The sequence below is a fragment of the Phascolarctos cinereus genome, unplaced genomic scaffold (genome assembly GCF_003287225.1).
Source record: "Phascolarctos cinereus isolate Bilbo 61053 unplaced genomic scaffold, phaCin_HiC Scaffold_5;HRSCAF=322, whole genome shotgun sequence".
NCBI classification, from domain to species: domain Eukaryota; kingdom Metazoa; phylum Chordata; class Mammalia; order Diprotodontia; family Phascolarctidae; genus Phascolarctos; species Phascolarctos cinereus.
Window position 1 is genome coordinate 273,172,496 of NW_027555958.1, and position 23,143 is coordinate 273,195,638.

General features: G+C 37.5%; 1 protein-coding gene across 3 annotated transcripts in view; it reads right to left on the reverse strand.

Moving 5' to 3' along the window:
- CCDC57 (coiled-coil domain containing 57) overlaps positions 1-23,143 on the reverse strand; it is a 260,478-nt gene that overhangs the window by 65,174 nt on the left and 172,161 nt on the right. For all 3 annotated transcript variants that reach the window (XM_021000950.2, XM_021000949.2, XM_021000948.2), the window contains 2 exons: positions 17,851-17,970; positions 9,140-9,356 (listed from right to left, as the gene is read on the reverse strand). In XM_021000950.2, the coding sequence (XP_020856609.1) occupies positions 9,140-9,356; positions 17,851-17,970 (337 nt within the window). The remainder of the gene's footprint in view (positions 1-9,139; positions 9,357-17,850; positions 17,971-23,143) is intronic.

Sequence of the window (23,143 nt, forward strand, 5' to 3'; positions counted from 1 at the left end):
AAAAGGAATGAGGAAGTATTTGTTTTGTTTTTTGCTAGGCAATGGGGTTAAATAACTTGCCCAGGATCACACAGCTAGTAAGTATTTGTTACGTGTCTGAGGCCACATTTGAACTCAGGTCCTCCTGACTCCAAGGCCAGTGCTCTATTCACTGTGCCACCCAGCTGCCCTAAATGAGGAAGTATTTGGAAACAGATTATCAAGATTGATCTGAAATAGCCATTTAAAGCACCAAATGCAGGGACAGATTTCAATAGCTGGCAGTGTTGTACCACTGTGGAACCACAGGCCTAAGTTAGGATTTTTAGAAGTTCAAACAGTTCCTTCTGGGGAAGAAACATGAGATGTCTGGGTCAGAAATATAACTGAAAACATTATAGCACCGGCAGGCACCTAAAGTAGAAAAGGGAGGTAGATTGCTAGAAAATCTTAATTGCACTGCTTTTGGAAATGTACAAAATTCAAAGTCTATAAAACCTGAAGTCACACGGCAAAGATGCTTTCAGAAGACCAGAAAGAAAGTTTGGTGGTGGTGGAAAAATGCAGTATACCACTTCAAATGAAGTTAGATTGTGATAAGGTGTGGCAGATGGGAGTACTTGAGGCAGATGGAGCAAGCAGGATGCAGGATATGAGATATAAGATAAGATGCAGGGCATGACCGGCCAGAAAACTGATCAAAGAAGACTATGCATTGAAACCCCCCACTGTGGACTTACTCTGTGTGCTTTCACAAAGCATCCCCTTACCTGACATTACAGAGCAACTCTTCCCCTCCCCTTTCCTGTTATCTAGTACATGACATCCCGGAGTAGTCCTTCCCTTCCCCCTTTCCTATTCTCCTTGACCTGATATCCTCTCCTCCCATTCTCTTGTCCCCCTTCCCTTTCTTCCATAAAATTGTATTTAACCAGGGACTTAACCCCAATAACCGCCTTTGCCTCCTATGGGAAGCAGGGCTGCGCTGCCTCCGTTGGGGTGACGGGGCTCACTGCCTAGGCTCTGTCTCTCCCATGGAGAAGCAGGCCTGCTTGGGTGCATTACCCCAATAAATGCCTTTCTTTAAGTTGGAGAACTATCCTAGTGAATTCTTGCAGAATAATGGTACCCACGGGTCTATTCCTCATCATTTCAGGTGATACTTCAACATTCTTGGGGTACACCCTGAACTCATCAATTGGAGCAATCATGCAAAGGTATGGTATATCTCTGATAGCCAGTCTTAGGAGGGTGATGCCATGCTATATATTCTTTTTTTTTTTTAAAGCAATTGGAGTTAAGTGACTTGCCCAGGGTCACACAGCTATTAAGTGTCAAGTGTTTGGTCTGAGGCTGGATTTGAACTCAGGTCCTCCTGACTTCAAGGCTGGTGCTCTATCCATTGTGCCACCTACCTGCCCCAGTACATACTCTTGAATTGGGAGTTTGCAGCTGTCTTCAGGATTCAGTCCATGAGTATGAGTAATTGTAGTAAAATGCAAGGGAGTGTTACGCATTTTTTAAAATTTTGTTTCCACATTTTTTTTATACAGCATATATGTATGTGTTGTCTCCCCTACTAAGATATGGGCTCCTTGAAGAAAGAGACTTATTTTCCTTTGTCTTTGTATCCCCATTGCCTAGCATAGTACACCTAGCATATAGTAGGTATACTTAATTAATGCTTGTTGCTGACTGACTGAGCTGGAAAGGGTTTCAGCGGCCATCTAGTCCACTCACCACCCCTCTCCTCCCTTATTTTATAGATGAAGGATTCTAGCTCCAAAGCCAGTGTACTTTTGACTGACGGGTACAAGAGCCCCAGGAACAGCACCTCTCACCCCTTTCCCCCCTTACCTAGATCACCCTTATATGACCCTCATAACTATCCTCCAGGAAAGCAACTGCTATAGATAAGGGGCCAGCCATCCTCACCAACTACAATACACAGGGCAGGCAAACCAGCCTAGCATAAGCTGCAAGACACTCTGAGGGAGAGACAGGAGGTAGCATTGCCAAGCAAGTCAAACTACCACCACCACCTTGATCACCAGGACCCTGATCCTAAAAGCTTTGGGAAAAGCAATGCTTCCAGCCCTGTGTCCACACAGCCACTATGCTGAGAATCAGTCTCTGTGGAGATGTGGCCTGGCCACTGCTCCTGCAGGTGTTACAGCCCTAGCTACAGAAAAGGATGTTCAAAATCAGAAACAGATATGATTTTATTACTGGGAATGACATTAAATAGAAGCATTAACATCTACTTTGCTGCTGCACCCTTAAGGACCATGGCACTTTTTCATCTAACTTGTACCTGAAACTTTCCTTATGAATGGAATGAATGAATAACTTCCCATTAGAATGTGAGTATCTTGAGAACAGTGACTATCTTACAGGGCTTTGCACATACTAAGTGGTTAATAAACGTTTTATTTATTCACTATATCACACTACATTTCTTAGTATTTTTAAGACATAAGTACCATGCTGTCTTTGACAAAGGAACGTTTTAATATGAAGTCCAACAATGAGGAAGAAGAATCACTAAGTTGTCCAGAGTCCATGATTATAGGAGTTACTAGAAACCTTCAAGGTTGGAGATATTAAATCTTAAATCTCTTGAACATTTTAATATCCAGGGCACAGACTACTTCATTAGAATTCTCAAATAAATAAGTCCCATATTATTAATTGCTAAGAAACTGCTGAATTTAGCACATTCAGGAGAGGGCATGAGGTAGGAGTCAATTCTTAGTTTACAGGTACCTTGAAAGTCCCTGTACAAAATACAGAGGTGAAGATATTGAGCTGAATCTGAACTGAAATAGAATGTAAACTATTATTTGCCTCAAACTGATTTTGAATGGTTACTTTGAAGAACCTAAATTGTATTTAATGGCAGAAGCAGTTTTAAACAAGATTTCAGACTAAGCTACTTCTCTTAGAATCAGGTAACAGAATCAAGAGATGTCAGAGCTGGGAAGGACTTTAGAGGTCATCTAGTCCAAATGAGATGAAAGAGAATCTCCTCTGTAATACTTGGTGAGTGGTCATCCAAATTTTGCTTAAAAACCTTCAATGAAGGGGAACTTACTACTTCGTGAGGGTTATCATTCTACTTTTATTCCTTATATGGAGCCTAAATTTGCTCCTTTGCAAATTCCACTTACGACTCCTGGTTTTACTATCTGGGGCCAAATAGAATTAAAGTCTAGTTAGTTTTCCATAGGACAGCCCTCCAAATATATGAAGCCAGAATAACTGCCATCTGAGACAAACATAACTAAAGCAGAATCCCCAAATGTACAATCCTGATTACTGGTCAGAATCTACTGGAAAGAATGGTGTTATGTGATCTTTGTAACTTGTCTCTGGCCGCAACTCTTGTTTTGACTCCTATGTGGTCATTATACTGTCAGATTTAAAAAAAAAACACAACCAAAAAAAATTAACAGCTGATCGTATAGTTCCTGTTTATTTCTCCTAATACATTCTAAGGTAGCCCTGACTCCAGCTAGTTCCCTGGTAGTTTAGGTTTGAAAATGGAACAAAACGAGACTCTTGTTAAGTGAAAGGTGTCAAACTCAAATAGAAATAGAGCCATATTGACTTAGAAAATCACAAATTAGCATTATCTATGTTATACTGTATTATTATTATTATTTTGTTAAACATTTCCCAATTATATTTTAATCTGGCTCTGAGAAACTCTAAAGTTTTGCAGGCTGTTTGCCCAGTGAGTTTGACACCTTTATTGTAAGTCATTCAACAGTTAACAAAGAGAGATCAGCTTAGCCAAAACAGAAGAAAATTCTACAAGGTTAGGAACTGAGGACACCTCAAACTGATTCAGCTGAGAGTTCCCTTACCTGAGTTGCCTATCTTGATTTCAGTCAACAGTCAGAGCACCCCTAGAGCTCTTTGAGGCTATACTGTACTCACGAGATAAAGAAATGACCTCAAGAATGTAAGCTTTTAGTTCCCTGAGCCAAACAACTCTTAACATCTTAATACATTTTTTTTTTTGGCTAGGCAATGGGGTTAAGTGATTTGCCCAGGGTCACACAGCTAGTAAATGTTAAGTGTCTGAGGTCAGATTTGAACTCAGGTCCTCCTGACTCCAGGGCTGGTGTTCCATCCAACTGTGCCACCTACCTGCCCCTAAGTCTCAATACCTTTTAAGGAAAAACTAAGCTAACTTTCACGTGGGAAGGGGATTACTCCTACCATGCTATATTGTTCAAAACATTACTAGACCTATCTCTTCAAGAACGAATGACAAACAAGGACATAATGTTAGTAGAAGAAGATAGGAGAGGGAGCATGCCTCACCTTACTGTATCTTGGATAGATTTGATGGATGGGGTGACGTTTGTGTGGAGACACCAACAAGCAGGTAGGAAGTAAGGTCCTCCTATTTCTCCTGCTTCTTGAGCCAGATTTCTCCCTCCCACCCAGCCCCATCCAACTGTTGTCTCTTTCCCAAACCTAATTTCTAGCTTGGCTCTGATTTCTGTAAGCCTAGATGAAATTTATATAGGATTATATAAAAATACATAAAGAACTCCAGTGAGTGGAGTAACTGAGAAAGACATATTGTTGGGAGAGGGGAGGGGAGAATGGCTTTCCACAGTGCAGATTGCAGTGGGGAGTGGGAATCATGTTGCTGGACCCTATTAATGATTTCTTAGGATGAAAGGGGAAGCTGTTGTTGAGTAAGTTGGATTGTGTCTGGGTTTAGTTTTATGTTTAAAATATATGAGAGATAAAGAGCCCTCCAATCAAATTGAGCAAAAAAAAAGCCTACTGTTAATAACTTGGAAAATTTTGTCAACTAAAATGAAAAAATATCCACCAAAACCAAAACCAAACAAAACATTACTGGACCTAAAAGACCACAAGTACTGAAATTCTACCAACTACTGAAGCTGACTGTGATATTCCCAGGGAAGTGTAATAGAGGAAAAAATTCATTTTCAGTCATTTCTTTTTTTTGAATCTGTGAATTTATTGATGTAGGGAATTCCTGGTAAAGAAACTACCTCTATCAATGCAAACAAGCTACTAACTTACAGTTTTAGAGCTGAAGTATAGACGACCTTAAGTGACTTGCCAAGCATAGCAAAGCCAGTGTGTATCAAAGACAAGATTTGAACTCTGGTCTTCCTGATTTGGGTGCCAGCTCTTCATCCACTAAACCTAGCTCCTTCTCAGTTACAGGCGTTCTGTAACAACAGGATATATGCTTTGGGCCACTGAGACAGTCTGGTATATGACCCTTTAGTTGTTGAATGTTAAGCCTCACATTCCTATCACCTCCTAGAAGTGCAATTAAATTCTGTAACGATAGCCTCTTTTAATATTCCTTTGTGATATCCTGGAAAAATCTCAACCTCAGTTTAAGAAATATTGAGCCAGGCTAGCTTTTCTGGAAATAAAGAAGTCTTGACCTGAGGAAGAAGAGAAGCTATCATAGTGGGTCTCTCAGCATCTGCTAGGGTTGCTTTTTTTTTTTCATATTTTAAATATGCTGCATTTATTTTTTTTCTAATTCAATTTTATTTTCAGTTCTAAATTCTCTCTCTCCCCAATCCACTGAGAAGGCAAGAAGTGTAAGACCCATTACAAATATGAAGTCATGAAAAAAAATTTCCACATTAGCCATGTTCTGAAAAAAAAATGCTTCAATCTGTACTCTGAATCCATCACTTCTTTATCAAGAGGTAAACAGTATTTTTTATTATGAGTCTTCTGGAATTGCGGTGAGTCATTGCATTGATCAGAGTTACTAAGTCTTTCACAGTTGATTATTCTTACAATATTGCTGTTACTTTGTAAATTGTTCTGGTTCTGTCCACTTCATTTTGTATCAGTTTATGTAAGTATTCCCAGGTTTCTCTGAAAACACCCCCTTTATCATTTCTTTTTTTTTTTTTTGGTGAGGCAATTGAGGTCAGGTGACTTGGCCACAGTCAACAGCTAGTGAGTGTTATGTGCCTGAGGCCAAATTTGAACTCAGGTCCTCCTGACTCCAGGGCCACTGCTCTATCTACTGTGCTACCTAGCTGCCCCTCTTTGTTACTTCTTACAGCACAATGGTGTTCCATCACATTCACATACCATAACTCATTCAGCCATTCCCCAGCTGATGGGCATCCCCCTCACTAGGGACGCTACTTAAAGATACTCTCAGAAGGCAGGGCTTTTCCGTACTCTTCTTTCCCCTCAAGGTTCCCTCTAGAATTCAGGGGTGGGGAACTGGTGGCCTCAAGGCCACATGTGGCCTTCTAGGTCCTCAACTGTGGCACTTTTGACTGAATCCAACACTTCACAGAAACAAAAATTGGGATTTGTTCTGTGAAGTTTGGATTCGGTCAAAGGGCAACACTTGAGGGCCTACAGGGCCACCTATGGCCTTGATGCCTCACGTTCCTTACCCCTGCACCTAGATCATGTCTAAACTTTCATGGAAAAAATAGGGTTATTAAAAAGAAATCTCAAGCAGTAGCTATCCCCAGATTTGTGGTGATATCTCCTAGAACTGCAATAGGGCTATTTGTATAAGGACACTTGTCACCTGAATATCACAGGATCATAGAATTAGATGGGGAAGAGGCCTTAGACGCCATCTAGCCCAATCTCCTCATTTTTCAGAGAGGATAAGAGAATTGCCTAGTGTCACACAAGCTGAGAGTTGAGCCTAGATCTTCTCCTTCCACATCTAGCTACCTTTCCAATAATCTACTCTGCCTCCTTAAGAAGTGACATTTACTCACTATTAAGTAGAGAAATGCAAATTAAAACTCTTAGGTACCACTTAACACCTATCAGATTGGCTAATATGACAGAAAAGAAAATGATAAATGTTGGACAGGATGTGAGAAAAGTGGCCCACTAATGCACTGTTAGTGGAGTTGTGAACTGATTCAACCATTCCCGAGAGCAATCTGGAATTGTGTCCAAAGCGCAATCAAATTGTACATATCCTTTGACCCAGCAATACCACTATTAGGTCTGTATCTCAAAGAGATTATTAAAAAGGGAAAAGGACCTATGTGCACAAAAATATTTGTAACAGTCTTTTTATGGTGGCAAATTTGAACTTAAGGGGATATCCATCAATTGGGGAATGGATGAATAAGTTGTGGCATATGAATGTAACAGAATATTGTGCTATAAGAAATGACAAGCAGGCAGATTTCAGAAAAACTTGGAAAGACTTACATGAACAGATGAAAAGTGAAGTGAGCAGACCCAATGAGAACACTGTACACAGTAACAGCAACATTGTGCAATGATCAACTGGAAAATGCCATCCACATCCAGAGAAAGAACTGATAGAGTGTGAATGCACATAGAAGCATACTGTTTTCACTTTATTCTTTTTGTGTTCTTTTTCCTTTGCAAACTGTAATTCTTTTTGCAAACTGTTTCTTCTTTCACAACATGACTATTATGGAAATATATTTTACATGATTGCACATCTAGAACCTATATCAAATTGCTTACCATCTTAGGGAGGGGGGAAAGGAGGGAGGGAGAAAATTTGGAACTCAAAATTTTGTAAAAAAGGAATGTAAAAAATTGTCTTTACATGTAATCGGAAAAAATACTATTAAAAAAAGAAGTGACATTTATTAGATGATTTTAACAGAAACCCAATATAAGGCATCAACACCAGCTGCTGGCTCTATTAGTATTGCTGCTGAGAGGCTCAGAGATATCGTCCCAGGGTTCCCTTACTTCTAGGATACTCCTAGAACTGGCAAGTATCACACCTGAGACCAAGGCCCCAAGAGTCAGGGCAAAAGAGCCTTTTCTTATGTGTGCTTCCCTCCTCTTAGATTTTACAGGTTTTATGCCCTCATCATGCTTTCTCTATAACTGATTTCTGGTTTACCGTAAAAATTTGAAGCTAATGTCTCTAATCTGAATGGAAGTTGCTCAAGGTTAGGAAACTGCATTGAAACTTTGCAGTACAGGTGCAATAACAACCGTATTGTCAGTTGACCTTCCATGATCTCCGGACAGCCAATCACCACTTCCATTTCTCAAGTCACTGACAACGCCTGGTCTAAATAAATACAAATGTTTAATTTACAGTCAGGAACTCAGGACAACACAGAATAACAACCTGCTGTCCAAATGAGCCAGATGAGCTAAACATAGGACACATGTAAACATTCAGTTTAAATATCAGTCACCTCTTCAACTCATGCACTGCTTTTACATCTCCATCTGACCCCAAAGAGCTTTCATGTCCCCTTCCTCCATCTTTCTGTCTTATCATCTGTAGCTTTAACACATATCTCTCCTTTTCTCAGGAGGCTCCGTTCATGTACTTCAACCCATCTACTGCTTATCTACTATTTGTGAGCTAGGATGTCAATTTATATGCTGTCTCCACCAGAAGCATGGTCTGAGTGAGAGTAGAGAAAAAGTCTAACAAGAAAAAGTCTAATGCAAATTGGAGCCTCACTGCACCTCTAGTGTAAGGTATGAGCTACTTAGGCTGTTCAGGCTAGATGGAATTTCATTGATATAGATAGGTGCTTACCTTTCACAAGGTGAAAGTATTGTACAAATTACAGCACATAACCTGCTTACGGACAAATGACTACTCTTTACAACTCAGTTAACGATCCCTATTTTAGACAATGTAAGTTAATATTTAATATTTATGTGCATGCCACAGTGAGAGACAGCACTGCAGAAGAAAGAGACCTTCCCTGCTCTTTGGACCGTACTTCCCATTTGCTATTGCTAATATTCAGGCAATACAAGGGAGATACAAAACTATGATTTAAAAAAAACCCAACAACTTAAAACCTTATAAACAGAAGCATTATGGTAGCAGAAAGAAAAAATAGATTTGTGATTTGAATACCAGTTCTCCTACTTATTCTCTATCACCTTGGGAAACCATTTAATCTTTCAGGGCCTCAGTTTTCTCATTTGTAAAATGAGTAGCTGAACTAAGTGATATCTTCCAGCTCTAAACTCTATAAACCTATAAATAAGAGGAAAACACAACATTTACTTGTTTTTGTAACAGCCTCAGGTACAACAACATAATCTTCATTATCATCAACACCATTATCATCTTCACCATCCAACTTTACAGAGAACCCATTCTGTGTAGATCACTATTTTTTCTTACCTGGAATGGAGTCATCTTGAGAGGTGAAGTCAGAAGGACTAGATCCCAGATCCAATATCTGCCATATGTCCTGGAGGGAGCTGCCAGCCTGAGATGATGATCTTTGGGGATGGTGCTTATTTTCCTCATGTAGCTCTTGGGTCTCAGTTGGCATTGGAGATCTGTTTTCTTTCTCCTGAGCCACTTTACTAATCCTCATGGGAGTATTGAGTTGGATCTATGAAAGTTAGAAAAACTTAATGATCTCCAGAAAGCAACAAGACTCCCAAATCCCAGGAACCTCCTGATAAAGGGGAAGGAAAATAGAAAAGAAGGAAAAACTAGAGATTTCAATAGATGAAATTTAGAAGGCTGATGAGAATAGGCATTTTTCAGGACAGCACTTTGTGTATGCATCAATACTTCAACAATCTGTGACTCCGTCTTTATCTCCTTTATTACTCTCTCCCCATTAGTTGTTGCTAGGGATAAAAACATCACTTACTTACTTACTTAGTTGTCAACCCTTTAATGATAAGATCCTATAAACATTGCTAGGGTGGTCTAGATGACAAGCACATAATTCATAACCAAACTGGAAATTATTCCAGGTTAGTAGAACTGGCTTGAGCTTTATTAGCATAGCTTTTGAAATTCTAATGTCACTTTGGTCCTGTGATAGGGCATCAGAATAGAATTTCAATAGAGTCTTACACATAACAGTTACTTAATAAAAGCTTAAGTTAATTGAAGTTTGGTTCTCTAATTCTTTGAGGAACATTTGGGCATTAGGAGGGGTTAAATAAGATACCACTTCTTGAATCTTAGATCCAATATCTTATTTAGATTTGATATATTTTGGAGAGAATGAAAAGATCTAGGATGATCTTCCTGCTTGAATAAACATGGAAAAAAGAAGAAAGACTGATGATTAAAGGAAATAAATAGTAATTTTTTGGGTGTGCAGGTGTGTGAGCATCTGTACCAATGATTTCAGCTCCTGGTATAGAAACTCCTTGCAGAATGGCAACTCTTCAGTGATTTAGAAAGTTTGAGGAAATCAATTTCTAAGCACGATGGAGTTGGAGGAAGGCCTAATTACCCTTCCCTAATCACAAAGAAAGTCCTCATTTCAGCATGCTTTTCAGGGCACAGCTACTTCTACTTAACTTAGGTATATAGTGAATATTTCATAGAAATTCTGACACAGATGAAGTAGATGCTGATTATTAACTAATATCCATTTTCGATCACATAATATGACTTTATTGAGTAGAGTATATCTGGAGCTAGATTTGAAGCCATTTGAACAAATTCAATTGAATTCATATGTGTTAAGTACCTACAATGTGGAAGTTAGTTTTTTTTTTCCAGCCTGCTGAAAAGTTGTTCTTTGTGGATTGGGATCTCCAATAGTATCTACTTCAATAATCAGATCAAGTAGAAGCATTTTTCAAGATGGCTACAATGAATTAGTATTTCAAAGTCCACTAGTGCAGGAAACTCTGGAAAAGATACTGGGTGAAGCAGCCCAGTGATGGGACTGAGTTATCAGGGGCAGAGAGAAATGAGATTACTCAGATCTGGAGACCATATCTAAAGCTAAGAAAACCTTTTTATCTCCAAGAATGGGCTCAATTTGTCTGAATCATACAAAACCATGTTTACACCGATCTGTCAGAGCACACCAAAACAAAGCACTATTTTAAACAATTCTTTATCTTGTATGGGGGAAGGTCAGACTGTGTGTGTGTGTGTGTGTGTGTGTGTGTATGTGAAATACAATTCCTATATAGATGAAAAGTGACTCTGCTTAGAAAAAAAGAGGATAGCTATTTAAGAAAGGCCTCATTGGGCCCTACTTTGTATTGAATAAGGCCTAAAAATTTGGCTATTTTCCATATTCACAATGAAATGTAATGTGGAGATAGGATGATAGATACCTGTAGATTTCTTTTTCACTGATCTACCAAAACCCAAACATCAATACTGGCTAATGGCTTTGTCTTTTAATCACTAAATTTTATTTTAGCTCAATTCTCTGCTGTTTCTCATACCTTTTGCTATTCCTTTTCTGTTCCTTTCTGATAAAGCATTGTTTTCTGATTCTCTTTCCTATGGGTAAGAGTAAACACCTTTTCTTTCTCTCTTTTTTGACCTGTTTTGAAAACAATTCAAAAAAAAGCTGACAGAAGCCAAGAAGGCAGAAAAGGCAGAGACTCACCTGAGGTCTCCTCAAAACTCCTCTGAACAACTTTAAATAATGCCATAAAACAATTCCTGGAGCAGGACAGGGCAAAATAATTTTCCAGGCAAAGACAACTTAGAAGGTCAACAGGAAAGGTCTGATGCACCTGGGTGAGAGTGAAGCACAGTCCAGTGCAGGTCTAGCAAGCACAGACCCAGCCCCAGCAAACCAGGAGGCCTCCTTGGTAGTCACTGAATCAGCAGTGGCAGTGGCTGCTTCCAGAGCTCTCAACCCACAGATGGTAAACACCTGTTCAGAAGGAGATTACAGAGGTCTCTTTGCTAACATTGAGGCAGGACTCTGTTGCTTTGCCAACCTGGATCCAGGTCATAGTCCTGAGTGGTAGTCACAGGGCAAGGAGGAGCACTAGCCCACTAGAGTTTATGGCCACAGTAGAGCAAGGGCCTTCATCACAGTTCCAGAGCAGAAAAGAGTGCTTGTGGTCACTCACAGACCACAGCACAGCCAGGAGAGTAGTAAACACACCTCTCCTTAGATCATACTACCTTGGAAGAACTGAACACTTACAGTTCCCTGGAAGTATCTCTGAAAACAGCTATACAAAACTCTGAAGCTTGGAACAGTGTGCCCTCTCCCCTGGAAGCAAGGCCTTACTTTTTAAAAAAAAATTATTTATTTTTAGTTTTTAATATTCACTTTCATAAGATTTTGAGTTCCAAATTTTCTCATCATCTCTCCCCCCCCCCAAAATGGTGTGTAATTTGATATAGGCACTACACATACATTCATATTAAACCTATTTTCACATTAGTCATATTGTAAAGAAGAATTAGAACCAATGGGAGAAATCACGAGAAAGAAGAAACAAAAAAAAAAATAAAGAGAGAGCAAATAGTATGCTTCCATCTGCATTCAAACTCCATAGTTCTTTCTCTGAATGTGCACAGCATTTTCCATCATGAGACTTTTGGAGTTGTCTTAGATTCTTGCATTGCTGAGAAGAACCAAGTCTATCAAAGTTAGTTATCCCACAATGTGGCTGTTACTGTGTACAATGTTCTTCTGGTTCTGCTCATTTCATTCAGCATCAGTTCATATATGTCTTTCCAGGTTTTTCTGAAGTCTGCCTACTCATCATTTCTTTCTTTCTTTTTTTTTTGGGGGGGGTGAGGCAATCGGGGTTAAGTGACTTGCCCAGGGTCACACACTTAGTAAGTATCAAGTGTCTGAGGCAAGATTTGAACTCGGGTCCTCCTGACTCTAAGGCCAGAACTCTATCTGGTGTGCCACTTAGCTGCTCCATGCTCATCATTTCTTATAGCACAATAGTATTCCATTACATTCATATACCACAATTTGTTCAACCATTCCCCAACTGGTGGACATCCCCTCAATTTCCAATTCTTTGCCACCACAAAAAGAGCTGCTATAAATATTTTTGTATATGTGGGTCCTTTTCCCATTTGTATGATCTCTTTGGGATACAGACATAGAAGTGGTATTACTGGGTCAAAGGGGCAGAGCATTACTTTAACAAAGAGTTAAAAGTAAAGAAATAGGCTGGGAAAATGAGAAAACAACAGAAAAAAAATTCTGACCACAGAAAGTTACTATGGTGACAAAGATCAAAACACATACTCATTCCAAAAGCTGAGGTCTTTGAGTTTATCAAATAATAGATTACTATAGTCATTGACTACTGTGTCTTGCATACTTAATATATTCCACTGATCCACCACTCTATTTCTTAGTCAGTACCAAGCAGTTTTGATGACTGCTGCTTTATAATATAATTTAAGATCTGGAATGGCTAGGCCACCTTCCCCTGCATTTCTTTTCATTAGTTCCCTTGACATTCGGGACCTTTTGTTATTCCAAATGAATCTTATTATTATTTTTTCTAACTCTATAATTTTTTAGTAGCTTGATTGGTATGGCACTGAATAAATAAATTTGCTTGGGTGGAATTGTCATTTTTATTATATTAGCTCGGGCTACCCATGAGCAACTGATATTTTTCCAATTATTTAGATCTGACTTTATTTGTATGGAAAGTGTTTTGTAATTGTGTTCATATAGTTTCTGGGTTTGTTTTGGTAGGTAGACTCCTAAATATTTTATAATGTCTACAGTAAGTTTAAATGGAATTTCTTTTTCTATCTCTTGCTGTTGGGCTTTGTTGGTAATACATGGAAATGCTGATAATTTATGTGGGTTTATTTTATAGCCTGCAACTTTGCTCAAGTTGTTTATTATTTCAAGCAGTTTTTCACTTGATTCTCTAGGATTCTCTAAGTATATCATCATATCTGCAAAGAGTGATAGCTTTGTTTCTTCTTTGCCTATTCTAATACCTTCAATTTCTTTTTCTTCTCTTATTGCTAAAATTCACATTTCCAGTACCATATTGAACAACAGTGGTGATAATGGACATCCTTGTTTCACCCCATCTTATTGGAAATGCTTCTAGCTGTCCCCATTACATATAATGCTTGCTGAAGGTTTTAGATATGCTATTTATTATTTTAAGGAAGACTCCATTTATACCTATGCTTTCTAGTGTTTTTAATAGGAATGGGTGTTGTATTTTTCAAAAGCTTTTTCTGCATCTATTGAGATGATCATGTGGTTTCTGTTGGTTTTGTTGTTGATATGCTCAATTGCTGATAGTTTTCCTAATATTGAACCAACCCTGCATTCCTGGTATAAATCCTACCTGGTCATAGTGTATTATTCTTGTGATAAGTTGCTGTAATCTATTTGCTAATATTTTGTTTAAAATTTTTGCATCTATATTCATTAGAGAAATTGGTCTATAATTTTCTTTCTCTATTTTGACTCTTCCTGGTTTAGGTATCAACACCATATTTGTATCATAAAAAGAATTTGGTAAGACTCCTTCTTCACCTATTTTCCCAAATAGTCTATATAGTATTGGAATTAATTGTTCTTTAAATGTTTGATAGAATTTGCATGTAAATCCATCTGGCCCTGGAGATTTTTTCCTAGGGAGTTCATCAATGGCTTGTTCAATTTCTTTTTCTGAGATGGGGTTATTTAAGTATTTTACTTCCTCTTCTGTTAATCTGGGCAATTTATATTTTTGTAAATATATCCATTTCACTAAGATTGTCAAATTTGTTGGCATATAGTTGGGCAAAATAATTCCTAATTATTGTTTTAATTTCCTCTTCCTTGGTGGTAGCTCCACCCTTTTCATTCTTGATACTAGTAATTTGGTTTTCTTCTTTCTTTTTTTAATTAAATTAACCAAAGGTTTATTATTTTATTGGTTTTTTCATAAAACCAGCTCTTAGTTTTATTTATTAGTTCAATAGTTTTCTTAATTTCAATTTTATTAATTTTTCCTTTGGTTTTCAATATTTCTAATTTGGTGTTTAATTGAGGATTTTTAATTTGTTCTTTTTCTAGTTTTTTTAAAGTTGTATGCCCAATTCATTGATCTCCTCTTTGTCTATTTTATTCATGTAAGCATTTAGAGATATAAAACTTCCCCTAAGAACTGCTTTCACTGCATCCCATAGTTTTAGTATGTTGTCTCATTATTGTCTTTCTCTTGAATGAAATTATTGTTTCTATGATTTGTTGTTTGACCCAATCATTTTTTAGGATTAGATTATTTAGTTTCCAATTATTTTTTAGTCTATCTTTCCATGGCCCTTTATTACATATAATTTTTATTGCATCATGATCTGAAAAGGATGCATTTAATATTTCTGCCTTTCTGCATTGGGTTGTGAGGTTTTTACATCCTAGTACATGGTCATTTTTGTGTATGTGCCAGGTACCGCCTAGAAAAAAGTATATTCCTTTCCATCCCCATTCCATTTTCTCCAGAGGCCTACCACACCTAACTTTTCTAATATTCTATTCACCTCCTTAACTTTTTTCTTGCTTATTTTGTGGTTAGATTTATCTAGTTCAGAGAGGGGGAGTTTGAGGTCCTCCACTAGTATAGTTTTGCTGTCTATTTCTTCCTGTAACTCCCTTAACTTCTCCTCTACGAATCTGGATGCTATTCCACTTGGTGCATATATATTTAGTAATGATATTACTTCATCGTCTATGGTGCCTTTTAGCAGGATGTAGTTTCCTTCCCTTGCTTTGTCTGAAATCAGGATTGCTACTCCTGCTTTTTTTTACTTCAGCTGACACATAATATATTCTACTCCAGCCTTTTACCTTTATCCTGTGTGTGTGGAATGATATCTAAAAAAATAAAATTAAGGGGTGAGAGAGGAACGTACTGGGAAAAAGAGAAAGGGAGAGATAGAATGGGGCAAATTATCTCACATAAAAGAAGCAAGAAAAAGCTTTTACAGAAGAGGGGAACAGGGGGGAGGTGAGGAGGAGTGAGTGAACCTTACTCTCATCAGAACTGGCTTAAAGAGGGAATAACATATACACTCAATCAGGTAAGAAATCTACCTTTCCCTATAGGAAAGCAGGAGAGGAAGGGTATAAAAAAAGGGAGGGGTGATAGAAGGGAGGACAGATTGGGGGAGAGGGTAGTCAGAAGCAAAACACTTTTGAGGAGGGACAGAGTGAAAAGAGACAGAGAATAGAACAAACAAGGAGAACTAAGATGTGGGGGGGAACAGCAATAGTAACTGTGAAAAAAATTTTGAAGCAAGTTTCTCTGATAAAGGCCCCATTTCTCAAACATATAGAGAACTGAGTTAAATTTATAAAAATAAAAGCCATTCCCCAATTGATAAATGATCAAAAGATATGATCAGTTTTCAGATGAAGTAATCAAAGCTATCTATAGCCATATGAAAAAATGCTCTAACTCACTAGTGACTGGAGAAATGCAAATGAAAACAATTCTGAGGTACTACCACACATCTATTAGATTAGGACAGAGAAAGTAAATGACAAACATTTGAGGGGATATGGGAAAAATGAGACATTAGTGCACTGTAGGTAGAATTGTGAAATGATTCAACCATTCTGTAGAGTAATTTGGAACTATGCCCAAAGGGCTATAAAACCATGCATACCCTTTTGACCTTACAATACAACTACTAGGTCTATATCCCAAAAGAGATAAAAAAACAAAAAGGAAAAGGACCTACATGTACAAAAATATTTATAGCAGTTCTTTTCTGGTGCCAAAGAATTGGAAATTGAGGGGATGTCCATAAATTGGGGAATGCCTGAATAAATTATGGTATGTGATTGTGATGGAATAATACTGTGTACTACAATGTTATTATTATTGATTATATTATAATATATTGTGCATAGATTAGCAGGATGCTCTCAGAAAAACCTGGCAAGACTTACATAAGCTGATGCAAAGTGAAATGCACTATGTACAAAGTAACAGCAATACTGTTAGATGATCAGCTGTGAATGACTTAGCTATCCTCAGCAATATAATGAATACAGCTCTGAAAGACTTATGATGAAAAATGCTATCTGTCCCCCAGAGAAAGAACTGATGATGTCTGAATAAAATTAAAGCATTATTTTTTTTACTTTATTTTTCTTGAGTTTTTTTCTGGGGGGGGGTTCTGTGTTTTCTTTCACAACATGACTAATATAGAAATGTTTTGGATGACTGCACACGTATAACTTATATCGAATTGCTTGCCTTCTTTACAAGGTGGGATGGAGAGGGAGGAAGGGAGAGAATATGGAACTCAAAGTTTTAAAAATGAATGTTAAAAATTGTTTTTACATATAACTGGGGAAAAACAAAATACTAAATAAATTTAAAAAAACCTGTAGGAACCTGAAAAAAAGTTATTGACAGCTTTGATTTTTATCTAATCTTCATTTTTTAATATATGGATACTACCTCCCTGACCCATCAAGCCATTCCTTATAACAAAGAATAAAAAATCTTGAGGAAAAAAAGCAGTTCAGCAAAACTAACCAATGCATCAGGTCTGACTCCATGTGCAATGATGAACCTCTTTTCTTCTAGAGCTCTTGATGCACCGAGCATTCTGACTTAATTATCTAATCTTAGTCTCTTTCTACTATTCTAGATGAAACTGTCTCTTACTTTATTTTATTTTTTCTGGTCAGGCCTTTTCATTCCTACTGCTAATTGTCACTGGTTAGCTAACTGTACAAATATCATGTCACATGTCACAACTCTGAATAAAGTATTTTATCATTATATAAGTCCTCAGCAACTCAAGATCAATGAGTTATCAAACAACATTTATCATCGTTTAGGAAATAAACTTATTGCAGTTTAATATGAGGTAGTAGAAAGAACAAGTTTGGACTATTTGGAATCTGAGGATTCAGATATGGATCCCAGACCCGTCACTTACTGCTGTGGTGAAAGTATATATGCCATGTAAGCTCTCTGAGACACAGTTTGCTCATATGCAAAATGAGGGGATTGGATGAGATGAAAATCTCTTCCATCTCAAATCTTAAGTGTAGACTTTTTTTGGAAGTAAATAGCATGATCACCAAATTTTCCAGGTTCAACTATAATGCAGACCCCTGACATTAAACTGACAAACTGCTAACATACCTGAGCAGGAGGCAAATTAGGTTCTTCCTCAAAGTTGCCTGGAGCATCACTTCTGGTTAAAGTTTCTGGAGCATTTTCAGAGAATCTAGAGAAATAGTCTTGCTGGGCATACTGTAGCTCCTGACACAGAAAAGAATCAATACAAAAGAAACTTAGGTACTCTCTGTTTTATTTGACATGTAGAACATAAAGTCCTTCCTACTATTAGAAAAAAAGGTGTGTCTGAATTTCCAGGGTCAAGGAATTGCTTGATCTGGAGACTACTAAGTACTATTTCTCATACGTTTCTGGTGCCTTACCTTTGCTTGCGTGATAATTTAACAAGCTGTACAAATCTTATTTCATTATTCTTTACAATACGTCTAAGAGAGGAAAGAATGAAAAGTACTAAGTCCTACACACCCACAAACACCGCACTGGAAATGGATAGAACACAGATTTAAATGCATTGTCATTATGTTTGTGGGGGAGAGAATGAAAGTTTGGCTTACAGATATTTGAAATATTGAAAATCCTTGGAATATGTCCTCTCAACAGGCCTAGAACTGATACATGTGCTTATCAATGGAATGCATGTTTTAGGGTTCGGCATGTAAAAACTCTAAAATCCTTAGTAATCCAAGCAGCAAAGAGTTTGGTCAAAAAAATTGAGTTAAGGAGTTATCTGTAGATTATTACTAGCCTGAGTCCCTTAAGAAGTTGGCTTAATTTCAGAGACGCTGGCTTATATTTCTAGAAAAATTAAGTATGGTATTCTATTTTATATGGCAACTAAAACAGGGTAGGTAGGTAGCACAGTGGACAGAGCGCTGGGCCTGGAGTCAGGAAGACTCCTCTTCCTGAGTTCAAATCAGACCTCAGACACTTATTAGCTGTGTGACCCTAGGCAAGTCACTTAACCCTATTTGCCTCAGTTCCTCATCTCTAAAATGAGCTGGAGAAGGAAATGGCAAACCACTCCAGTATCTTTGCCAAGAAAGCCCCAAATAGGGTCACAAAGGTTGGACATAACTGAAAAATGACTAAACAGCAACACAGGTTAGATAATTTACTCACATTATTAAACACAGGCTCAAATTAGGAATCTAGTATCATATATTTGTTAAATTTACAGAGATATTTGGCCATGAATATCCTGCCCTAAAATCATGGCAACATAAACTAAGCATTAGAAGGAACCCAGATGACTTCTACTATAATTCCTACTTAATCACAAAGCCATATGTAACATCCCCAAACAGTACCCCTTACCCCTTCCAAAATTCATTCAAAATAACTACAGAATATACAAAAAGTCTGGGAGAATACCTTCTCATTTCCAAGGTTAGGCCCTTTACCAATGCCCTTGATCCTACCTTTTCCAGGATCTTTCCCATTAGTTATCTCTGCTCACCCCCATGCCTTATCTACCAGGGTTCTCTTGCATTTATTTTTTTTCTTCTTCTTCAATGCTTTACTCATAAACATTCTATCTTAAATCATCATCCTTTTTCTCCTTCCTTTTACCAATAAAATTCTTCAAAGAAGATGGTGTATTGCTCCCTCCATATCCACTCCTGCCTTAATCCCTAGAAGTCTGTCTGTTGCCTCACCACTGTATTGACATTGCTCTTTAAAAAGGTGACCAAAGACTGTCTACCCAGTGATTTTTTTGTATTTTAACCATGGCTTTATTTCTCTGAAGCATTTGACTTCTTGTTGTTTAGACATTTCAATCATGCTTGATTCTTTATCATCCCGTTTAGGGTTTTCTTGGCAAATATACTGGAGTGGTTTGCTATTTTCTTCTCCAGCCTGAGACAGAGGAAGCGAGGCAAACAGGGTTATGACTTGCTCAGGGTCACACAGCTAGTGTTTGATGCCAGATTTGAACTCAGGAAGAAAATCTTCCTGACTCCAGACCTGGCACTCTATCTGCTGTGCCACTTAGCTGTCCTACATCATGTGACACTATTCAGTTAATCAACAAGAATTTATTGAGAGCTCACCTATGTGCCAGGTATTGTGCTAGTAGCTAGAGGTACAAAACTGTCCTAGCTCTCAATGAGTTTACATTCTATTAAGGGAATCGACATGTAAACATATAAGTAAATATAAAACACACACAAAGTAAATAAAAGATATTTCATGGGGGTTTGGAAAAGGTGCTAGTAGTTGAGGGGCATCTGGAAAGGCCTCCAATAAGAAGATGGCTCTTGAGCTGACAGAGCCTTGAAAGAAGCTAGAGAAAAATATAAGGATGTATTCTAGATACAGGGGATAACCTATGCAAAAACACAGAGACAGGAGATGGAATGTCATTTATGAGGAACAGCAGGTTGGTCAGTTCAGCTAATATGTACAGTACATGAAATTTAGTAATTACTAAGCAATGTACTAAGCCTGGCAGGGAAGGATGAAGTCAGACTGTAAAATGCTTTAAATGCCAAAAAGAGGAATTTCTATTTTATCATAGGACTGACAGGGAGACAGTGGAGTTTTTTGAGCAGAAGAGTGACTCCTATGATCTTTCACTCTCCTTAACTTGATCCCTTCACTCCACTCTAGCCTGCTTCAAAGTTTCTCCCTGTTTTCTTTTCTATTTCTTCTTTTATTATAAGGTTCTATTTTCTTTTGTGTTGCCTTGGTGCTTATTATAAGTTTTCCTTCTTCATTTTGAGATATCACTCAGCTACTTTTTAATTATGGCAGTTATTCCCACTACTCCAAAAAAAGTTGGAGAAATAAGAAAGGAAAAAAAAGAGAAAGGAAGCTAAAAGAAGAGTTAAAGAATACAGAGTTAACTTGGATACCTTCTCCTTTCTGAAACACTTAGCTTCTGTGACACTACCCTATCCTGGTTCTCTAACTACTCTCGCTGTTCCTTCTGTTTTGCTGGCTCCTGTTTCTTCTCTTGCCACATAAATGGAGCCTTTTAACAAGATTCTGACCTTGGACCTCATGTCTTCTCTCTCTAACTTTCCTCCTTGAGGATTTCATTCTTATCCATATCTTTGACTATTATCTCTAAGTAGATAAATCTAAAATCTCTCCAGTTACAATTGCCCTCTTAACCTCTAGACCTTCATCCTATCTGCTTGTTGGACATCTCTACCACATATTACCTCAAATTTTACATATTCTAAACCTAATTCATTATCTTCCCTTGACCTCCAAAATCTATTCAACATTTTTGATTTCCTTATTTCTGTTACAGTACTACCATTCTCCTAGTTACCCAGGCCTGTCAGTCATCTTTGAGTGTTCTCTTCCCTTCTCCCTTTCCTGAAATCCAGTCACCCAATCCTGAGTCAATTTTTTGCATTATCTCTTCCATCTGTCCTGTCCTTTTCTTTTTTTGTTTTCCTCCATTTTTATTCCCTGTCTTTTCATTTTGAGGGCTACAACTCAAACTAAAGGATCATCTTTTTGAAATTTAAAAAATAATTGTACATTCCCTCTTTTTCATTTTAAGCCTTCCTTATCTTTTTTACCTGGAATATTGCAAAAACATCCCAACTCATCTCTTCCATCCTAATTTTCCCCTAATTCTAATCTATCCCAAAAAACAGCGGCTTGGGGCAGCTAGGTGGTACACCAGCCCTGAAGTCAGGAGGACCTGAGTTTAAATCCAGCCTCTGACCAAACATTTGACACTAGCTGTGTGACCCTGGGCAAGAAACTTTACCCCAATTGCCTAAAAACAAACAAACAAACAAACAAACCAAAAAAACACCTGCTATGTACACTTTACAAAACAGTTCTTATCACATCATACAACTGTTCAAAAATCTTTAATGATTCCTTATTACCTAATGAATCATGTCTAAATTCTTTAATATGACATGTAAAGTATTTTATAATCTGGCCCAAACATATCTTTTTATATTTGTCTCCATCTACTCTTCTTCATGTACCCTTTGCTTTGGCCCAAACATGTCCTGGGCCTTCTTGTCTGCATATCTTTGTTCACACTTCAATTTTCATCTGTCAAAATATTACCCATTTTTCAAGACTAGGTCTCCTCCATGAAGCCTGTCCAAACTCCCCTTGTCTTTCCTCTTACTTCACATAGTACTTTTTGAAAAAGGCACATAACATGCTGTATTCGTGACTTTCTAGTGATAGAAAGTAAAGTATTCATATTCTTCTAGTGATTTTTATTTAGGTTTCATCTCTTCTACTAAGCTGTGATTTCCTTGAGAGCTAAGATTATGTCTTACTCATCTTTATATCCCCTACAGATTCTAGCACAACACTTTTATACATAATAGGGGCTTAATAAATGTTTACTGAATTGATGAAGATATGCAATCTAGATCCAACTGAAAAAATATTGAGTATGAGTACCTCATTACTCATAAATGTTATCTTCAGCTATGCAAATAAGTACTATGCTTGATTTTTTAATTGTGTAATAATTAAAAACATTTTAAATTAATGTCCACTATCTTTAGAATTCTGTTTTACTGTTCACTGTGATAAATGTTTGCTTACTCTTTTGTAGGCGGTAGCCAAGCTGGCCAGGAATAAGCTAGACTTTATACTTCCTTTAGTGTGTAAAAAAAGTAATTTTTATTCTGAACCTTTAAAATAACATCATAATCAGGAGAATGCAGTTCATATGAGAGAGCTAATTATTAATTTTTCATTGTGAGTGTTTATTCTTCAGAAATTGGCAAACACTATAAATCAGAGTTTGATTTATTGTTTTATTAATTGTCTGGACTTCAGAAAGTGCTGGAGAAAATGTTAATAATGCAGACTAAACTTAAATGTGTGTTAGGTGGACTTTTGTATGTGTGTGAGCTGGTTGTTAAACACTTACCAATACAACCACTGATCATAGTCCTTGACTGCAAGTATCTGATACATACAACATAGATGTAATTCTATCCCATAGTTCTTTTGAAGATGGGAGAATAGAAGGGTGTGTAGCTAGCCAAGGCCCTTCTTTGGCTTTGTCCAAAGGTAGAAATCACAGATATTGAAATCTTCCTTGAATGTGTGAAATGAGGCTTTCCAGATCCCAGATCTTATTTATGTAAATATATCACGGCTAGGAGGGCCACTTTGGGTCCCCATTGGCCAGGGTACATAAACCCTGTGACATAAGACTATCTATACAACTTATTTATCAATCTACGTCAATATCTGAACAGTTAAGAGAAGAATTTGGGTCTAATAACTTTTTCATTGGGATGGAGGAAAAAGAAGTGTAAATGTGTGATAGAGAGAAGAAATAGCCAGGATGAAAGATAGGGAAGGGGAGTTAGTTATACAGTCACCAATACCAGAAATAGCTGGTGCATGG